The sequence below is a fragment of the Hemisphaericaspora subhashii genome (genome assembly GCF_019202705.1).
Source record: "Hemisphaericaspora subhashii strain CBS 10753 chromosome Unknown scaffold167, whole genome shotgun sequence".
NCBI classification, from domain to species: Eukaryota; Fungi; Ascomycota; class Pichiomycetes; order Serinales; family Debaryomycetaceae; genus Hemisphaericaspora; species Hemisphaericaspora subhashii.
The window spans coordinates 1-20015 of NW_026057240.1; the positions used below are offsets into that span (position 1 = coordinate 1).

Here is a 20015-nt window from a genome sequence, read left to right on the forward strand (position 1 = left end):
TTCGTTTTAATTGTAAAAGTTTCCTCTAATAATCATTTTTGATCGCCCTGTTTGTACCTCATTGCATGCCTCTCCAATTGAATTGTTTGATGTTTAGTTTTGGGGGGCGGTAGTAATTCTTTCATCTGTGCCACGCCTGTAGTCGGATGTTCTTCCTGGATCCGCAGTAGTAGCGATTCGGAAATAAAGTTGACCTTCTGGGTAATTCAGATATTTAGTGATAAGCTTGTAGAATCAATAGGCCCTTGACACGCGATAAGCTTGACAGCGATTTTGATAGATTAAAGAAACATTTTCAATTCTTTTTTGTTTGGATTTGGTGTTTTATGTTTGCAGTAACAACAAATTTCTACGGTCCATTATTTGGAATATTCATGGATGAATTAGGTGTCACTTTGAATGAATTGACTATTAGTGTTGCACTTTGCTTTTTATTTCTTGGTGTTGGATGTTTAGTTATTCAACCAACGGCATTAAAATTGGGGAAAAGATTCGTGTATTTGTCATGTACAATTATCGGTATTATTGGATGTGCAATCGGAGCAAAAGTAAATTCAATAGGAGCGATTTATTTGTTTCGAGAACTTACTTCAACCATCCAATTAAGAAATCTTGATCTTCTCGAAACCTTGGTTTTTCTGATTCTATTTTTTTTTTCCAACAATAATGTATTAACTATTTAACATACTAATTACTAATAAGATACACTAAAAATTATACATAAGTTAATAGAGAATAATAACTCTATTCATTTGATTTTATAAGTTTCTGTTCTTACACCATTTTTAATTTTTGTTCGAGTGAGATAAGGGCAATAAGTTTCTTTAAAGATTGATCATCAATTGGTTCAGTATGATCAAAATGGATTCGTCGTAGAAAGAGATTCCATATGATTTTTAAATAACCCTCTATTTGTTGCATTGTTGTTATTGTGTGAAATGCATTCGCAATAAGATTTTTCCAGCTGAGCGAGATTTTTAGATTCATTTTGTTCCAAATTGACCGACTGATTTCACACTCTTGATAAATGTGGAGGAAATATTCATGGGAATATTCCTTCGCACAGAAAGGGCAACTATTGTCATTGGTTGGGTAGTGGTTACGATGACCGAGAGTGAATCGATGGGTTTCTTCAAAGTCTGCGGGATAGGTTGTCTTAGCCTTGACTAGCGATTTCCAATATTTTTGCCATTGTGATGGTGTTATGTTCAAGAGTGTGCTCCACCCTTTTGGTTCTAGGGCAACTCGTTTCTCTAATTGGGCTTGCCTGCTGCGGCTCTTGAAGGTTAATTCATTGACCGGTTCCATATCTTTTTCCCAATCTTTTTGTTCAATGGGGTAATTAACAAATTCTGATAAATCTCGTAAACTAACACCTATTGGATGTTCCCTTTGGTTGGCCTTTTTTAAATTCACAATTGAATACCACGCTTCGATCCAACTGATTTCGTTTTTGGAAAAATGATCATTGGCAAATGGGATGCGATCTCTGATGTAACCTCCTCTTTTATCTTCAATTTTCCCTCCTACAAGCAATCGATACCATGGGAAGATCCATTTTGAATCCTGGGTGGTGGGGTTGGGTGCTTTTGCATATTGGTTGAGATAGGCTTGTATCTTATTTCGTAATAATAAACTTTCTCCTGAATTGTGGTTGTTAAGCATGTCAAAGATGAATTTGGCTCTTTTCCCCTCTAGCTGAGTTTCGATTTCTAGTAATCCATAACCACCTTGAATCTTGAGAGCAAATAGATTTTGGGGACTAATAGGGGGAAGAAAACATTTAATATTCCTAATGAGTAGTTGGCAGTCTTCCGCTGACATTGGATATTGGAGGTCTCTGAAGTATATTTTTGAAAAGATATATTGATTGAGACCCTGTGTTCGTAGGTGGATTGGTAATTCCTTGATCGTATTGAAATGGAGCTGGGTCCGAAGCGATTCGATGTAGGGGCTCCAATCGAAATTATGAATGTTAATTCCAAGATATTTGAAGTTTTCCTCTTTTATATGTTGACTTGGGAAGTTGAGGATGGCACCTAAAGTAGTGGGTTGATCTTGGTTAAAATAGGTGATGAGTGATTTAGTTTCATTTATTTTGGAGTTTGAGATTTCACAAAATTTTGTTAATTCCAAGTGTAGGATATGAGCATCCGATTCGTCATTGAGAAAGATAGTAAGATCATCCGCAAAAGCTAAATAGGAATTTCTGAGTGGGCGACCGAAGACAAGCTGGACGCTTATACCATGGAGTCGCTTTTCTAAAAAGTATAGGAATGGTTCTATAGCAAGGTTGAATAAAATTGGCAGAATAGCGCTTCCTTGCCTAGTACCTCTCTGGAGTGGAAAACTGGAGCTACAGAAATCGTTAATCACTATTTCTGCAGTTTGTTGGGTAGTTAACAGCATGATACCTTTTATCATTCGGGGGCCAAATCCTAAATGCTGGAGAACCTGTTTGAGATATTCATGTGAAAAATTATCAAATGCCTTTTCAAAATCCAAAAAGCAAAGTGCTTGCGTACTTGTAGCAGTTGTCAATTGTTCAATTTCTTTTATTAACATATTCATTTTTGATATTTGGTAATCCATTCTTCTCTCGGGCATGAATCCGGTTTGATTTTCTCCAATAATATCGTCCACACAAGTGAGAAGTCTATTATTGAGGACACTAGAGATGATTCGTGTCGAGGTGTTGATCAACAGTATGGGTCTAAAATCGTTGATGTTGGTTGAATTCTTGATCCTTTTCGGTATTAATTTGATTAAAACTTCCTTCATTGCCTTTGGAAGTTGTCCTGTATCCATAATATTGTTTGCTTCTTGTTGGAGGAGGCGGCCACTAGTATCCCAGCTCCTTTTATAGAATCTAAAAGGGATGCCATCTTTTCCTGGTGAGGATTGATTCGAGGTGGAACGAAGTGCGTCATGTATTTCTTCTTCTGTAATTGGGAGTTCAAGGTCATGTCTTGTTTCCTCGGTGATTTTCTTTTGGAAGCCACTAAGATATGATACTATGTCATTTGCATTCTTGGAAGGTGGCTCCTGATAGGTAAGTTCGAAAAAGGTTTTTGCTAACTCAATAATTGTCTCCGTTGTAGTGGCAATAATTGATCCCTCCTTATTTGTCATCTTTTGGAATATGTGATTTTCAGTGGGTTTCCCAACGAATCTTTCCCGTAAATCCTGGAATTCTTCTTTTTCCATTGCCTTGGGTAGGTAGTCTGATGCTCGGGGAATGGATTTCTTGATATTAACATAGTAATGAAAGGCCCTACTGAATGCTGGTAGATTGTGTGTGAATTCTGACAAGTTGCTAAACTTGCGGTTATTTAATGAACTGAAGAAGTCTGGATCATCTATGAGGTTGTCGTGAAGGATGAATCGTTGACTTCCAATTGAGATGGTTGGGGTGGTAGTGATAAGTAATTTGATGTTAATTGTATCATGAGTGGAAGTGATTTTATCCGTTTGAATCTGATTGAACTCAAGAAGTCGTTGTACGAAGGATTGGGATATATAGATTCTATCTAATCGTCTCGATGTTGTTGGACTCTTGTTAGTTGCATGTGATGTCGCCGGTGTAAAAAATTTATAGGAGTCTATAAGGTTGTAGTTGTATATGAGTTGGAGAAGGGATTCAGAAATTTGACGTTCACCTGGTTGTGAAAAAGGGTCAACCCCATGGATTACTGAGTTAAAATCTCCACCTAGTATGTATTTATAGTTTGATTGAAAATGGTCCCGATCTCTGCTTATTATAGTGTATACAGAGTCAATTAGGTTTTTTTGTAGTTTTGGTTTGCCGGAAGGGCCATATATATTGATAAGATGAATTATTTCACTTGTTGATCTGATTTGAATTTGACAGTCGGAGATATATGGTTGTAGATTGTTCGGTATCCGACTCAGGAGTGAGTTTTTGTTGATGATATTTAATTCTTGTTTGTTTTGGTTGATTATGATGCCCGATTTCGAGAAATGATCTTTACAGATGAATGCAAAGTTGGATTGTTTTAAGTGATTCTCGAATTGTTGGTATGGATAAAGTTGTGATGGTGGGCTATGGGTAAGATTTTTGATGGGCATTTCTTGGATGAAAAGGATATTGTATTGTTGTGCAATTTTGGATATTAAATGAAGTTCTTGACACCGCTGTATATTTTTCGAGCCAACACTAAAGACGTTTGGATCTTTATTGATGTTCGAAGGTATGAGAAGTTGTTTATTTCTAAACTTCAAGCGGCCTGTAAAATGGTTTACTTCACACATTATAAATTATTTGAGGTGGGTGCTTCCAAATGTTGGGAAGCAAACTGAGCTGATTGATCTGCATTTGGGGGCCCAGTGATAATAGATTGTTGTTGTTGTTGCTGTTGTTGCGTGAAATCCTCTGAATAGATGGGGTACGTTTGTTGACTGACGGTCTCCATCTCTAAAATTGCAGATCTGGTATCTTGAGGATCTGGGACTTCCTCTTGTATGTCGGGTGCGTCCGTAGAAGCGGTAGTTTTCCTTGGTCTGGTTGGCTTCACAGGAGTTGAGATTATGGCCTTGTGAGATCTAGATGAGCCGGCAATTTTCAATGATTTTGAAGAAGTGGTTGGTCTGATTTGGCCAATTTTTGTAGATGATGCAGCCTTGAGTGATCTAGGGGTGGAATTTGGTTTGGTAGATACCCTTTCTGAGCTTCTTGTACTTCTTGAGGGTGTTTGAGGAGTAGAAACTTGTTTGAAAGTGGTTTCTGCATCCTCCATTTCTTGATCGATTGATGATTCAGTGTTCGAAGTTGATTCAACATCCTCCATGTCTTGATCAGTTGATAATTCAATGTTAGAAGTTGTTTCCGCATTAGGTTCATTGGGTTGAGTTTGAGTGTTGGTATTGATTACCTTTTTAGTGGTGTTCAATGTGCTGTTAACATTGACATTGGAATCAGTTGAGGCAGGGATGGAATTGGTCTTAAGAAATTCACTTGGTGCATTTGTATTTGACTCGGAGTGGTTGTCTTCCGTTGATTCTGCAATACTTTCTTTCTCTTCTTCTTGTGGAAGATTTAAAAACATGTTGGTTTGGTGGGGTGGTTGTGTGGCTTGTGGAGTTTTGCGTGAGGTGCCATGGTGGTTTGCTACTTGAAAATCGGAACTGGATGGGTTTCTTTGGAGGATTCTAACTGGTGTAGTTGGTTGTTGCTGGTTGGATCCCTCTTTGGATGATGTGTTCGTAGCAGTTTCTTGTTGGTTTCTCTTGTAAGAATGGTGGGCATGACCGCTGTGTCCCGCTTTCCCACAACGGGTACATTCGACACTACAATAGAAACGAGTGTGATCTAATGTGTGGCATCTCCCACAAAATTGCAAATGGGAAACAATTTCAACTTTGTGATTTTCCAAATAGAAGCGTGACGCGTCAGGAACTTTGTTTTCCGGTAACTCAACAAGGAAAAATCTAGTTACTTTCAAATTTGGTGGGACCATGTAGGTTGGGATTGTTGGCAATGGGCTAGCATGGATCATTTTGAAAGGCATTTCTCTCGTTGGATTACTCCACTCCGTCGCCTCTTTGATATGTTGTGGCAACCTCTCAACTGGGCATGACCCCTTCAATTTCTTATTCTTTCTCTCAGATTTGAGGGAGTAATTTCTCACAAAGAACTCGGGGAGAGTCCATTCTGCATTTTTAGCGTGAGCAATTGGTAAACTATATTTGATGATTGCCAATTGACGAAGGATTTCATCTTTTTCTGTAATTTGAATTGCATTTTGATCATCTACAATGATCGTTCCGTAAGTTTCCAAGTAGCGTCTAATATATGATTCTAACTTGTCTTGGTTAGGGTAGATGAGACGCGCGAGATCCATTGGGATAATTGGAAGAATTTCCACTAAGACTTTATTACCCTCGATTGGCGCAATGTGAATTGCTTGGTGTACCAAAGTTTCTAATTCAGTCTCCCATTTTTGGTGAAGGAGATAACTTAATCTAGCCTTCATATCCGTTTCCATCTGCATGGAGATGTTGTCCCCATGTTCAACTTCTCCAATATTTAAGAGATCTTGTTTGATGCTTTCAATGGTTGAGATTAAGTCCATTAAGTTCCTCTTACGAACTTCTGGAGTCTTGATTAGGAGATGGTCTCTTAAGAGTTGGATCACTTCTTCCACATCGATGTTACCGGTTTGGCTAAATTCGTAGACTAAACCATTTGATTTAATCGAGGCTGATCCCATTCTGGAGTAAAGTTCCATTTTCATTTCTTCTGGAACATCTTTCAATTTTTCGATGGAAGTGGACCATTGACTTAAAGTGAGTCCTTGACCGTAGGCAATTATACAGTTGTATTTGTTGTAATTGTTCATTTCTTCCTCAGTTAATTTAGTTTTACCTTCTGCAATTTTTGCTTCAAGAGTGATGTAGTGTTTATGAGCCTTATGACCCAAGATGTCAATTTCATCTGGTACTAGTTTTCTAATGTTTTTACCCCCGTTTGCAGCCAAGGTTTGAGCCCAAGATTTGTTGGTCGTGTCTGTACCAGTTTTTTTTTCATCTTTTTTTTCATTTTTGTCGGTGACGGGATGGGCATTGGTTGATGGTGGATTTGGTGCTTCAGCGTGGATGCTTTCTAAGTCTTCTTTCATTATTGTTGTTCTATTAAATCAGGCTTTTAAATATAATTTGATTGGAATTCCACGAGTAATCCGTCTCTAGAACATTTCTGCTGTTACTATCATTTTGTACACATGGTTTATAAGAAAACACGTGGTAGCGACACTTGCAGTACTATTTATTTCTGTAAGAGTAAAGACGAAGGCATACAATTACGAATGTTTAAAGGTTATTTGCAGTTGAGAATGCATGTCTATTAAAACTTGTGTTGAACAAAACTAAAAGGGCCGAATTAAATAAATAAAAATTATATAAAAAAGAACTGAAATAAAATATTAATCTATGGTACAAATCTAAAATTTGGGAAACTCATTAACCGACAACTTCGGTCTTGTCTAATTCATCATCATGTAATTCTGATTCTACACTATCTTTGGAAATCTTGTAGAACTTATTTCTCCAGAATCCATCATCACCTAATACTTCCTTAGTGATTAAAGTATAACCACCAAAGTATGGAAGAATCTTAACCCAGACCAACCAGTAAGCTAAACCAACACCAAAGACACCCCAAGTGACAACAGCGTGAGTATAGTATGGCATGGAGTGGTAAACGGTTTGACCATCAATAGGAGGAATGTATGGAGCAACAATCAAATAGAAGGAAGCAAAAAAGAAGAAAACAACAACTGGAAGAGAAGCCTTGATAGGTGGGTTCCATTCCATTAATCCTCTAGCTTTCTTATAGTAGATATAGAGTAAACCAGCAGCGACAGCGGTGTTGACAACGTTTAATGGGTATGAAATCAAGTTCATGATGAAATTATAAGCATCACCTGGAGGTGGAGCGACAATGGTGATGATACAGACAATCCAATGTTGCATTAAACCAGTGAATGGAGTGTTGAATGGTCTAGTAGTAGCAAAGAATTTTGAGAATGGTAATGAACCTTCACGACCTAAGGATTGAATAATTCTACCTTGGGAGAAAATGACAGACATAACGTTAGCCCAAGCAGATAAAGCAACGAAAACAGAAGCAGCCTTTTCAGCTTCATCACCAAAGGCATACTTGAAGAAAGAAGCAGCTAAGATTCTACCAGAATCGGCAATTTCTTCCTTTGGAACAACAGCAAAGTAAGCAATGTTAACCAACATATAGATAACAGCTAAGGAAACGAAAGCAATTGGAGCAGCCCATCTTAAAACTCTGTTTGGGTTTTTGATTTCACCTAAAGCATAGTTAGCATTCGAGTAACCAACATAAGACCAAATGACGTTATATAAGGAGTTGACAATACCAAAACCAGTTGGAGTAGAACCATGGAAAGCATCTACAAAATTATAAGTTGGTTCAAAGTTGTTACTCTTGATACCACCACCTAAGGCAACCCAACCGGTAATAGCAATAAATAAGACAATGAAGACCTTGAAAACACCTAAAGCATTGGCAATGAATAAACCAGTCTTGATATGAATAGCATTGATTAAGAAAGCAAAGGTGATAACAGCAATACCAATACCACGAGAATTCCATTGGGTAACTTCCTTACCAGCAGCGTTTAAAAGATATTCACCGACAACAATTGAGTTACCAGCAGCCCAACCTAAGAAGAAAACATAGGAAGCATACATGGCAGTAATTAAAAACTTTGGTTTGTTGTACATGTATTCCAAATAATTCTTTTCACCCCCGTTTCTTGGCATAGCTGATCCTAATTCCATATAAACTAATAAACCGGAGAATGCAATAATGGTACCGGCAAACCACATCATTAAGGATGTACCAACAGATCCAGAAAGGGCAAAAATAGTAGAACCAGTGGAGAAAACCCCGGCACCCAACATTCTATTAAGCATAAGGAAACTGGCGGAGACAATACCGATTTCTTTAACATTTTTATCCAGTTCAATGACACCGGCTTGATGTTCAGAACCGGTTGAAAGACTTACGGCGTCTTGCTCATTTGACTGCTTTTCATTTGAACTCAGAAACTTGTAGATATCAGAGAAAGCCATCTTTGATTATTCTCTTGTTTGTTTGTATTTTCTAAAAAGATAGACAAATTTAAACTTTGGGATAAAGAAAGACAGAGGATTAAGTTGCATTTTTATAATGAAACCTACCTGTCTGACAAAAAGGAAAAACCCTTGCAGCTTTTTCACGTTTTAGAATTTGCACTGCAAAAAAAGTAACAAACGAAGGAAAATTTCTTTTAACTGTGGAAAAACTAAGAAAAAAATAATTCGAAGCTCATCTCCTTACGGCGATTTGAACTTAAAAAATAAACTGCACTTACCAAACGAGTAAGACCGCACAAAGAAAAATATTTTTTAATCTAATACCCATTGTTCCACGCAACACCCAGCCGTTGAGTCGGGCCTTGAACGGTGGCTACCAAAATTGTGGAAGCGATAAAAAATATGAAACACATATGGAAAAGATAAACTGTGGCTCTTAAATATATCCTGATTTTTAGTTTTTTTGCTGATAAAAGAAACAAATCTAATGGAAATACAGAATGGCGAAATCACGGCTTCTTTAAATGTGGATGTTAGTTGAAACGAGACCCAAGGCATATGTTTTTAATGAACGTTGCATGACAAACGGACCTGTGGCGACTCATCCCTTCCTCTAAGCGCAAGTCAATTGTTATAGGCCGCTAGTTAACAATAGGAATAAAGCGGGCATGATGTAATTGACTTTCAATGTAAAGCAATTGCTAAGCAATTCCCAATTCGTGCTTGGCAAACTTGGACATATTTGTTATCAGGTATCCTGCTGCATTTGTGACAGTACGTCAAATCTTTTTTGATTGTTTTGATAGTTTCAAAAAGAAACATAAAAAAAACATTAGACTGGAAAATTGATTAAAAATTATTTTCTAATTAAAGGATTAATAATTATTTTTTTGCAACCTTGCATGGAAAAATAATTTCCAAGCGGTGGTCACGTGAAATTTGCAACGATTGGCATTTTGCAATTTGTGTCACCTTTACAATCAGAGTTAAAAACCGGCGGCAATCAATTGAAATAACTAATCAGTCACTAAACGATAAGTCCAGAATTGTTCCGCATAATGGTAATTCGTAAAATCATATGCAACTAATCTCCCAAAACATTCGATTGGCCGCCTGGAGAGGAGATTGCGGGCTTTAACAAGTGGCCTGTTCATTTATAATTATATTAATTACAACAGCACAGTTGTGGCTCAATTGAATCAATAAGCTCGTGCCTTTTAATTTGCCATTGGTTTGTTCTTTCTTTGGGTTCGTAGTTACCCAAACATCTCCTGATTTAAGTTTGTTCGTATGATCCCCAACTTCAAAATAATAATCCCTATCAATGTTTTAGTTCTTAATGCTTTGTTTGGTTTTAGTCGTATGCAATTAAACGTGATTTTAGCCACTATTATTAAACTAAATTCAATCTACGTCTTTTCTTTTTACTTTACAAGTTTTTATGTATTTTTAGTTTCTTTACAAAAAAATATATGAAATGAAAAATTAACTATACAAAAAATCAAACCGATTTATATCACTTTTTACAATAAACCTTCAATTAATTTCTTTGCAGTATTCAAATTATCTTCAGAACCAACCAAGTAGATAAACTTAGCTTCCCTGTCACTGGCTCTTGGAATTGAAATAAATGTGTTGGAATCCTTTCTAATTTGATTCACCTTAGACCCTTGAGGGCCAATGATTTTAGAAAAGATAGATGGTTGTGATGCATAGAACCATCCGGCATATTTGGCGTTCTTCGCATTTTCTAATCTTTCTTCGATTATCTTTGCAACTTTAGCTGTGTTTTCTTCACTACCTTTCAATCTCCATGGAATAACAATGTCATTTTCTTTGGCTTCTTCATGCTCAACAATTGTGAATTTGAACTTGACACTTTCGGTTGGATAAGCTTCTTGTGGTGCAGCAGGAATTGGTGCATTTGATAATTTGGCGGCTTGTCTGGTATAATTGCCATGAGTGACTTCAACGTTGTAATCAGATTTCAATTTTTTGAAAATTGCTCCTTTTTCACTAACTAAACCGTGATAAGCGGCTGGTACATCAACAGAAACTTTCCAGTCATCCTTGGTTAATTCTTCGATCTTACTTTTGGCAGCAGCGATCTTTTCTGGTAAACCAACTACCTTTATAATTGAAGATTTATCATTTGGTCTAGGAATTTCTAAACTAACACCGAATTCATCTTGAATAGCATGACGAATAGAACCACTTGGACCAATAATTAATCTATGCTTTTCCTTTGGAATATCGATTTCTTCAGAAACTGCAGCTTCCTTATCAGCAATAATCTTCTTGATTTGTTCTACAATCTTTTCAACAATAGATTTATCACCTTGAGAAGTAACTTCATCACTACCTGAACCTTCATTTGGAATGTTTAATAATTTATACTGTTTATTTCTTGGGACTTGATCACCACCAGCTTTAGAAATAATGTCCTTCATAACTGAACCACCTTGTCCAATCAAATCACGATGATAAGCTGGATCGACTTTAATAGTAACAGAAACGAAGTTTTCAATTTCGTCAACAATTTCTTGAATCTTCTTGCTTGCTTCCTTAAGTGCGGATTTAGAACCAGTTAATTCAACTTCGGCATATCCTTTCGATTGATCTTCTTCTTGATCACGCTTGAACTTATATTCAACACCAGTACCATCGGCAATATCATTAATGGTTTCACCAGCTTTACCAATCACTCTAGCAACTGCCTTAACTGGAATTTGAACAATTTGTTTGAATCCATTTTCCTTTTCGAATTGATATAAATCAATTAATTCTTCTTCAGCCTTAGCTACACCCTTAGATGGACCCTTGATTGTGACTTCATCCTTGGATTTAGGTGCATCAGAAAATTGGGAAGAAGCAGATGGGTCAGCAGATGGGAATCTAATCTTGACGTTGTATTTATCTTGTAAACGATTGATGTAAACACCTTGAGGACCAATCATTCTTCTATGGAATGGATGCTCAATTCTTAATCTAACCAAAGTTTCATCCGCCCATTTCTTAGCAACTGCCAAGACTTTTTGTTTAGTTTCTTCGACATTTCTCTTAATACCTGTAATAGTAACTTCAGTTTTGGCATTTTTATCCTTAACTTCTTCCTTTTCAAGTGGAACTTCAACTCTAGCGCCAAATTCTTCTTTAAGCGAATTTAAATAAGCACCACTCTTACCGATCAATCTAGAAAGAACAGTTGTTGGAACTTGGACAGTGGTAGTGTATCCATCTTGATACTCTTGGGCATCGGCAATGACAGATTCGATGTCTTTCTTTACATGTGAAACAGATGCCTTGATACCACGAATAAAGATTTCATTTTCAGAATGTTCAACACCGTTGGAATGCAATTTAACGATAACTGAATTAGGTTCAACACCATTCAAGATAGATCTTAAAGTAGTACCCCTTGGACCTGAAACTTGTTGTTGATCCTTGGAGTCAACAGTAAGAATACTGGTCTCTAAAGTGGCGGCTAATTCTCTTAAAGTATTTAAAGATTTGTCAACTTTCTTGAAAGAATCTTCAGCATTGGCAATTTCATCAAAATCTTCGGCATCTTCTTGTTCAACTTTGTTAGAGAACAAAGTAATTTGTTTACCTAAAATCACATAGCTGACTCCTTCAGCCTTAGCAACATCCTTAATGGTTCCTTCGACTCTGCTTAATAAGAAATCATCAATATCTTCAATTAATTTAGTTTGATCAGGAGTGATTCTATTAACATGGTTAACAATCGATTTCTTGGCAATCTTGATCTTTTCATCATCTTCTTTGGAAACAATTTCAATAGGAATATTAGCTAAAGTAGGGTTACTTAATGATTTAAAATCAGGAACATTGATCTTTACGTCATTGGCTTGAGCAATTTCCTTAAAGGTACCATTTTGGTTCAAATGAGCAGCAACGGCTTTAACATGCTTTAAATTACCTCTATGAGCCTTAGACATGTCTAAGACTTCAATCTTGTATTGAGAGGTAGTCTTCCTTGCTTGTTCTTGAGCTAATGGGATCTTCTTCTTTTCACCAATAAACTTGACATTAGTTTCACCTTCCTTTGGTAACTGAATCAAAACATTGATTTCGTTTAAGATTTCATCGATTGGTAAGAATTGATGTTTGATCTTTGGAATTGGAACTTCTTCAACTACAATCTTTTTATCGAAGTTTTCCAAGGCAGATTTAATTTCAGATTTTGCCTCAAGAACCAATTCACGTTCACCAACAACGACAATACTAGTTCTAGATGACTTATAATCAGGAATTGAAAAGTCAAGAGTGGAGTATTTGTTGACAATAGGTTTTAATTCATGCTGGGCAAATGGTTTGACTTTTTCATCTACTTGGATCTTAGTTGATAAATTTTTGGTTTCTTCTTTTACAATAGCTAAAATTTGATTTTTAGCACGTTTAGAACCTTCAACATCACCATCAATTGTCACTAAAATTGTCTTTGCAAAGATGTCATCTTCAGCATCGTGATCGTCTTCATTGTCTTCAAGTTCGGAATCTACTTCTTCGGTGTCACCAATTTCAATCTTAACTTCATTAGCTTGAATGATTGGTTTTAAATTCTTACCACCTTGACCAATAATTCTTGATCTCAATTTAGCAGGAACAGAAAATGAAATCTTAACTGGTTTAGTTAATTTCTTAATAACCAATCTTTTAGCCAATTTAACCTCTTCGGGTTTACCAGTAATCAAGAAAGTTCTCTTTTTAGTGTGTTGAGAAGTAGTACATTCAATATTAGTCTTAGTTTCTTGTTTAACATAAGTCAAAATCTTGATAAATTCAGGACGTGTAACGTTCAATTGATCTTCTACATCAAGGGAGAATGCTTCTTGGATAGTAGATACCTTAGATTTGGTAGTAGCTTGCCTTGGAGCAGGAGAAGGAGAAGCAGTTCCAGAAATTGGGCTAACGCTAGATGGCGTTTTCATACTTGGACCCCAAGAGGTTTGAGGACTAGGAGCAATGGTTTTAGGTTTATTACCTCCACCTAAGGTTGGAAAAGCAGATTCATCAGAAATTGAAGGTTTTGTTTTCGTTGGAGTTTCTTTTTCTTCGACATCTTCTTGGTATCCTTCTGATTCAGCAGATACTGGCTGATCTCTGTTAAGACGAGCAGCAATGATTTCAGCAGGAGTTGGCATTTTCTTTTATGGTTATAAGATCTCTCTTTTTCGTTCAATATAAAACAATGGGCAATGCTTTTCTAGAAATGGAAAAACAGCAGGGAAAATTGGTTGGTTGGTGTATTTTTTTGTATTTTACTTAATTTATACTTAGTGTCAGAATTGATTACTAAGATATGCTTTGATGAAATGTAATGAAATGGATGGTTGATTCAAAAAAGTAAAAGTTGGAAATTTTGTGAGTTGGTTGTCAAAAAAAAAACTGAAAATTGAGAAAATCTGTTTTGGTTAAGAAAACGACGATCTAATGAATTTTGTAAAATTCTCGCGCGCGCAATAAAATTATTTGTGCGTTGAACTGCGAAAAAAGAATGTTAGAGAACAAAAAACAAAGTTATTTGCGGAATTAAACCTTTTAAGATTTTAAAGTTTGACTTTCCTGCATATAATCAGATCTTGCACACACTATCCATCCGATTCCGGTCTTAAAAGAACCAGATAGGTTGCAAAATTTTAAGATTGTGGAACATCGTCTCTAGTATTCTGCATTAATCTGCAGATACACAAATATGAGCCTTTGCGCGGCTCACATTTTGAAAACTTTAATACAAAGGAATGAGGCATATGACCTGGAATCCGGATTGAGGCTCTCCCAACTGACAAAATTAAGTGTTCAGATTCTCCTTTGGCAAACACGTAAGCTGGCCCTACTTTTCCATGTGTAACTTTTATTTAGCAAAAGCGGGGAGGCACGTTTGTATTTTGGTTGAGTTAACACGGTCATATCTCTCTTCTGTATTTGGATTTGCTAAAGGGACAAATGATTAACTGTGGCCCATGCCCCCCTTGATTGGAGTATACAAATGCTGTACAATGGTTATATACCTGTCAACAACTGACATTTTTCTTTACTTTAATCCCCATTCCTCCGGTTCATCTTCAAATAGATTAGAGATCCTAGTTGCAATCGAAATCTATTAGCATTTGCTGTCCTCGTAAAGGTTTTTTAACTCCACCACCACAGTAGGCAAATTCCGTTTACTGCGAATTTTTCCGCAAGGAAGCCCCCTACTTGAGCTCCACCACAATGGGAAATTAGGCTTACTATCATTTTCTCTATAAGGATTCCTTCTGTATCATAACCATTGGTGCTGAGTGTATTTCCGGGAAAAGCCGTCACACGGCAAGGACGGCAGTTGGACACACCCAGTCCGCAAGAACAGAGAATAAATATTAAAGTTTCGTAAGCTATCGGCCAGTCGTCCGTAACTATGCAAAGTTTTAAAGAAGCTACATCACTATACTTCTACAATAAATTGTACATAAATGAATAAACAAATTAATTATATGCATTAAACTATGAACCTATTAACTCCCAAAAAAGCACCCATTTTTTTGCATTAACGTAAATAAATATAATATACAGAAGTTGAAGAAAATCCCCTTAAAAATTATTCTCGTTCAATTCAATACTAAATAAACCTCTTTCATGAATCAAGAATGTCTTTGTATTTCCTTGATTCTTCATTTTATGAGCATTTCTATCAAGTGAACAAACCAACCCAGTTATTGTCGCACTGCTAATATAAATCTCAGGATTATTAGTATCTCTCACAAAATGATCAACATTACTTATAGTAATCAATTTCCCACACCATTTATCAAAGGAATTCAAATCAGGTATACAATTGGATATATATTGTTTTTCCAAAGTGGTATATGTAGATTCAGTTGAATAAAACTTGAAACCAAATATTGTAGTCGACTGGAAATCGGACGCCACGGATGAATTAGAATCAGTAGTAACAACTGAACCTCTTCTATCAAATAATGAGGGTGATATAGATGCCACTGATTCTTCGCCATCATCAACAACGGCATCTTCTCTATCTTCTTTAGATATAAAATTTCCTGATCTGAACACTCCCAAAGGTATTGCATCTTCCCCAAGTCCTGAGATATGACCATAATCAGCTGCAGCAGCCGTAGCCATCAATAATGCATTAGCCCTTCTTGAATTTCTAGAAGGTATGGATTTTAATCTAGATATATTTCTCATTTCAAGTGGGAAACTTAAATCACGACCAATTACTAAATTTCTATACCAATTATTCATGGCAGGGAAAGACCAAAATTGGAGTAAGATTTGTTTATATTCTATCCTAAGTCTAAGTACATTCTTGTACTTTACTAATGTTGAATTATTCTGTTGGGTATAGATATTCTCTTCTTTATACATGGCTGATATGACTTGATTCAATGAAGGAGCTTCTCCCAATTGTAAGTGGGCCAATGAATATGAATTGATAAGTTGTCCTTGGTATTGTTTTATATTGTTGTATCCTTCTTGAGATTCGCTTGGTTCAAATAAAAATTTGTTATCTTTGAGTAAATCATAATAATTCTTTATCAATGATAATGTCTTTTGATTTCTTTGATGTTTTAATTTCAACTTCAATTTAGATAATTTTGAGCTATGAATGATACTTCTTTCACTATTTCCGCCATAAGCATCACCAGCTATTATGTCATTAAGGTCGTCTGAAGTAGTAGATTCTGTATCAAAGGAAGTATTCTTCTTATACGTTTGATTCATTTCCATTACTAATTCATCCAAGGAATTTAAGTGGGAATAAAGACATACAATCAAATTACTAAGCTTCTTCTCCACATTCAAATCGTAAATGTTTAACTGAGTAGAATTTAAATGAAGTAGCACCGGTTTCCAAGCTCTGGAACCTGTATTACTATGATACGGAGTGAGAAATTCTGTCTTGGTTAATGCCAAACCATAATAATTCAACCCTGGGGAATACCCTGGTAGTGAATCATTTGGCTCGGAGTATTCTGGTAGCGTTGCCATTTTTTCTATATTTTGCAACCGTTATCTAATTAAGGATTTTTTAATTTCTGTAGTTTTATGTTAGTAAATATGAGATTGCTCATAAGGTGCAGCTTAATATTGTAAAATATGTTGGAGGGGGGTGGAAAGCAGTAATCCAAAAAGAAAGCCAGAAATTATTAGGAATGTATTTGTTTAATAAATGATAGTCAAAGACGTCAATGAATAAATATTTGGAAAGTCCAGGTGTATTTATAATAAACTTTTTAAACTAGTCATCCTGTTTGATCTTGGTGGGGCGGACGCTTTTAGTCACACGACAACTTTCCTAATTTGGGTTTTTAATTTTTTTTAACTTTTTCCACATTTTTTAATCTTTCCCTCTCCAAACCAGGAGTAGAAACACCATATGTGTGTGTAGCCAACCCCAGACGAACACGTCCCACATAAACCCCCCATTCCTGCCAAGGGATACCCAAGTGTTGATGAACTTTACAACCAGGCGGGTATGGTATTTTTACTTCCATTATTTGGGACGTGTGCTATGGAATTAAAATCCATCATGGTAATATCGGCATTATATGTATAAAACCGCCACTAAAACGTCTTTGAGTTCGGAGCTTGTTTCCTTTTGGGTAATGTTGATTTGATTCCATGAACTAAAATTATTATCGTGTGACCTTTAATGAAACTTGCCAAGACTAATCTGTGGAAAATAATTAACACCCGAGATTTGCGTATAAATAAATTTTTAGTTTGAGGTTTGAGTCACTCAATATGGTTTTGTGCGATTCACTATAAACATCAGCATATGGTATCCAAGCATGTCAACATTATTAACTGCACAGTAAAATCAATAGTCATACATACGAGTTACTATTCTGACTCGAGGAAATCAACACGATGGTATACTGTATAATATATGTAAAGTTTATCTGGTTTTAAGGTTTATTCTATGAAAATAAGAATGACCCTTAACTTTAAGATTGAAGAATAAGTTAACGCATAAGAAAAGAACACGAGGAGAGGAATTCCTTGGTATTATATATTAATTTATAAATTAAAGATAAGTATGCCGTGGGGGTGGGGGGAAGATAAGCTTGCCGCGAAATCCCATATAAGCCCCCACAAGTTAAGTGTGTCATCCTCGAAATGTTTACCAGAGCAATAAACAAAGAAACTCTATTGTTTCACAATCAAAGCGCGCGTGGCGCTTTCATCTTTCTCATTTCGTCTTTGCCTCTCTCAACCCCACAAAATCTTTTCTTCAGGTTAACTTGCATGGACAATGACAGAGCCAAGACCTACTATGGGAGTGGGATAAAACACCCACTCGGTTTGAAATTCAAAGTCGGCATTAATTTTAAACACGGTAAGAAATAAAATAATTATTTGGTGCACGCTGACACGTTTCAAGTTTTACCGAAGATCGTTCTTTCGGAACAAAGGCTAGGAATTCCGCATTGACTTACAGTTTTATCATTCATAGCATGGCCCATCTCTGTCCGTCATTCTGGTGGAGTAACAACTAGTATTAAGTACCTCACACTAAAAATCTTAGAGAAATTACTCTGCGGTATGAATCCCAAAAGCACAATACAGGATAGAAAATTTGGAGATTTACTATTGTTCTTTTGACAACCCGTTAAATCCGAAGCATCTGGTTAAAGTTTCCAATTCCATCTCACTCTTTTACCCCTTACTACAATCAAAATGCGAGAATTATATGGTGTCTTGTGCGACACGGTCTTCTAAGATCTTTGGTACAATAGGATACTCGCGACTGACAACTTGTGGCATCAGAAACGTTCTCACTGATAACTAAACTTTTCGTGCTTTAATAAAGGATCTCTCTTTTCATCTATAGAGACGTAAATGGTTAGTGGGGAGCTCCATTGTATTAAGATAGGTGGGGCTGCTTCTAAGTACTGCGCCAACAGCTTTGATTATCAACAGCCAAGGTAATAGATAAGCTTATTTGACTTTAACCTTATATCTTAAAGGGCTTTTTCTCGATACTCCACATGGATTATTTCCCCTAAATTTGTATCGTTGCATAGCTTCTATTAACTACAGTTTCAGTATATAGTATGCCATAGCACTTGCTTGTTAGTTGCTTCAGCTCGACCAGGTGTAACTAAATCAAAAAAATGTCGCAAAAAAATAAATCTCCCGGGGGTGAGTCGAACACCCGATCTCAAGATTACAACTTTGAGGTACTAATTACAGTCTCGCGCTTTAAACCAACTAAGCTACCAGGAGTTTTTGTTGAAGTGTTTTTTTCCTAATTAAATGCACTACAGACATCTGAGACCCCGATTTGGGTAAAATTCCGTAAATTTTGGACCATTTGGGATAATATTCCGCTCGCAGTCACCTGACCTTGAATTTTGATGAAGATCATAAATGCATTAGATTACCTATTTTACTTCAACTTTCTTGGAGATCTGTTACTTAAGATAGTTTCACCTTCCTATAGATGGTAGCTGACTACTTTTAATTTAATTTAATAACAGTTAAGGGTTGTTTTTATCAAATGTCGCAAGTTTAGAATTTTGTAAGAAAATCGGACAAAACTTTTTTTTTTACATATACAATCTGTTTATTGAGTTCATATACATACTAACATACAGAAATATAACAAACAGAAAAACAATATACTTTAAAGGCAAAAAGCATCATTGCCTAAAACCTCATTTCAGAACCATCTTAGAGACTGAGTGTATAAGAATAATTATTAAGACTCTTGGAGGTGTACGATACCCATTTGCGAATGAATTGGACCGTGAGCTCAACGTTCCGGCCCCCTCCACGTCGAAATTTTTGAAACTTATAAAGGAGGGCGAGGTATCGATTTAGCTGCATTAATTGAAATGGTTGAAGGGAGGAATTGCAAATAAAGAGGCGTAGCCTCCTTGGTAGTGAGCGTGGACGGCAGAGTTGCCAAAGAATCTTAGTGACCCGACACTTTGTGTAGACATGATGGGTGTAATAGCGACCCCAGACATAACGACCACAGAATTCACATTCACGGTCGGAATGATGCGTAAAATGACCCAAATTGAGTCGGTGAACAGCGTCCATACCATCCGGGTAGCAACGTTTGCCATGAGCCAAGATCTTAAAAAATTTTACCCAATCAGCGGGATCCAAATCATAAAGATTAGACCAACCCTCCGGGATAACACATTGCTTTGCTTCAATATTAAATTTCTTTGAACGACTGTTGAAAAAGTCCCCCGGTAAATCTGCGAATAGTGGTGGGAGAATAGTAGAAGGGGGTGACCCGAAGAAGTCCCTATATTCATCATGTGAAAAATGACTCGGCTGTGCCGTATATGTTTTAAGGCAAATCAATGTTCAGACAGTTCGTAAATATCACACTAATGATTAAGAAA

General features: G+C 36.4%; 5 protein-coding genes across 5 annotated transcripts; all 5 read right to left on the minus strand. All coding sequences in view use genetic code 12, as the record gives it.

The window, feature by feature from the left end:
* J8A68_001939 (RNA-directed DNA polymerase) lies at positions 1 to 3686 on the minus strand (the record flags this gene model as incomplete). The annotated part of the gene is made up of 2 exons (XM_049405636.1): positions 1168 to 3555; positions 3660 to 3686. Coding segments are annotated over 2 exons (2415 nt in total), but the record flags the coding sequence as incomplete, so codon positions are not given.
* Positions 3687 to 4271: 585 nt separating this feature from the next.
* On the minus strand, positions 4272 to 6638 carry J8A68_001940 (uncharacterized protein; the record flags this gene model as incomplete). Its single annotated transcript, XM_049405637.1, has 1 exon — positions 4272 to 6638. The coding sequence occupies one exon, from the start codon at positions 6636 to 6638 to the stop codon at positions 4272 to 4274; it is 2367 nt and encodes a 788-aa protein (XP_049264762.1).
* Positions 6639 to 6978: 340 nt separating this feature from the next.
* On the minus strand, positions 6979 to 8625 carry MUP1 (Mup1p; the record flags this gene model as incomplete). Its single annotated transcript, XM_049405638.1, has 1 exon — positions 6979 to 8625. One exon carries the CDS (start codon positions 8623 to 8625, stop codon positions 6979 to 6981), a length of 1647 nt encoding a protein of 548 aa, XP_049264763.1.
* Positions 8626 to 10151: 1526 nt separating this feature from the next.
* Positions 10152 to 13793, minus strand: J8A68_001942 (uncharacterized protein; the record flags this gene model as incomplete). The annotated part of the gene is made up of 1 exon (XM_049405639.1): positions 10152 to 13793. One exon carries the CDS (start codon positions 13791 to 13793, stop codon positions 10152 to 10154), a length of 3642 nt encoding a protein of 1213 aa, XP_049264764.1.
* Positions 13794 to 15219: 1426 nt separating this feature from the next.
* Positions 15220 to 16638, minus strand: J8A68_001943 (uncharacterized protein; the record flags this gene model as incomplete). Its single annotated transcript, XM_049405640.1, has 1 exon — positions 15220 to 16638. One exon carries the CDS (start codon positions 16636 to 16638, stop codon positions 15220 to 15222), a length of 1419 nt encoding a protein of 472 aa, XP_049264765.1.
* Positions 16639 to 20015: the final 3377 nt, after the last annotated feature.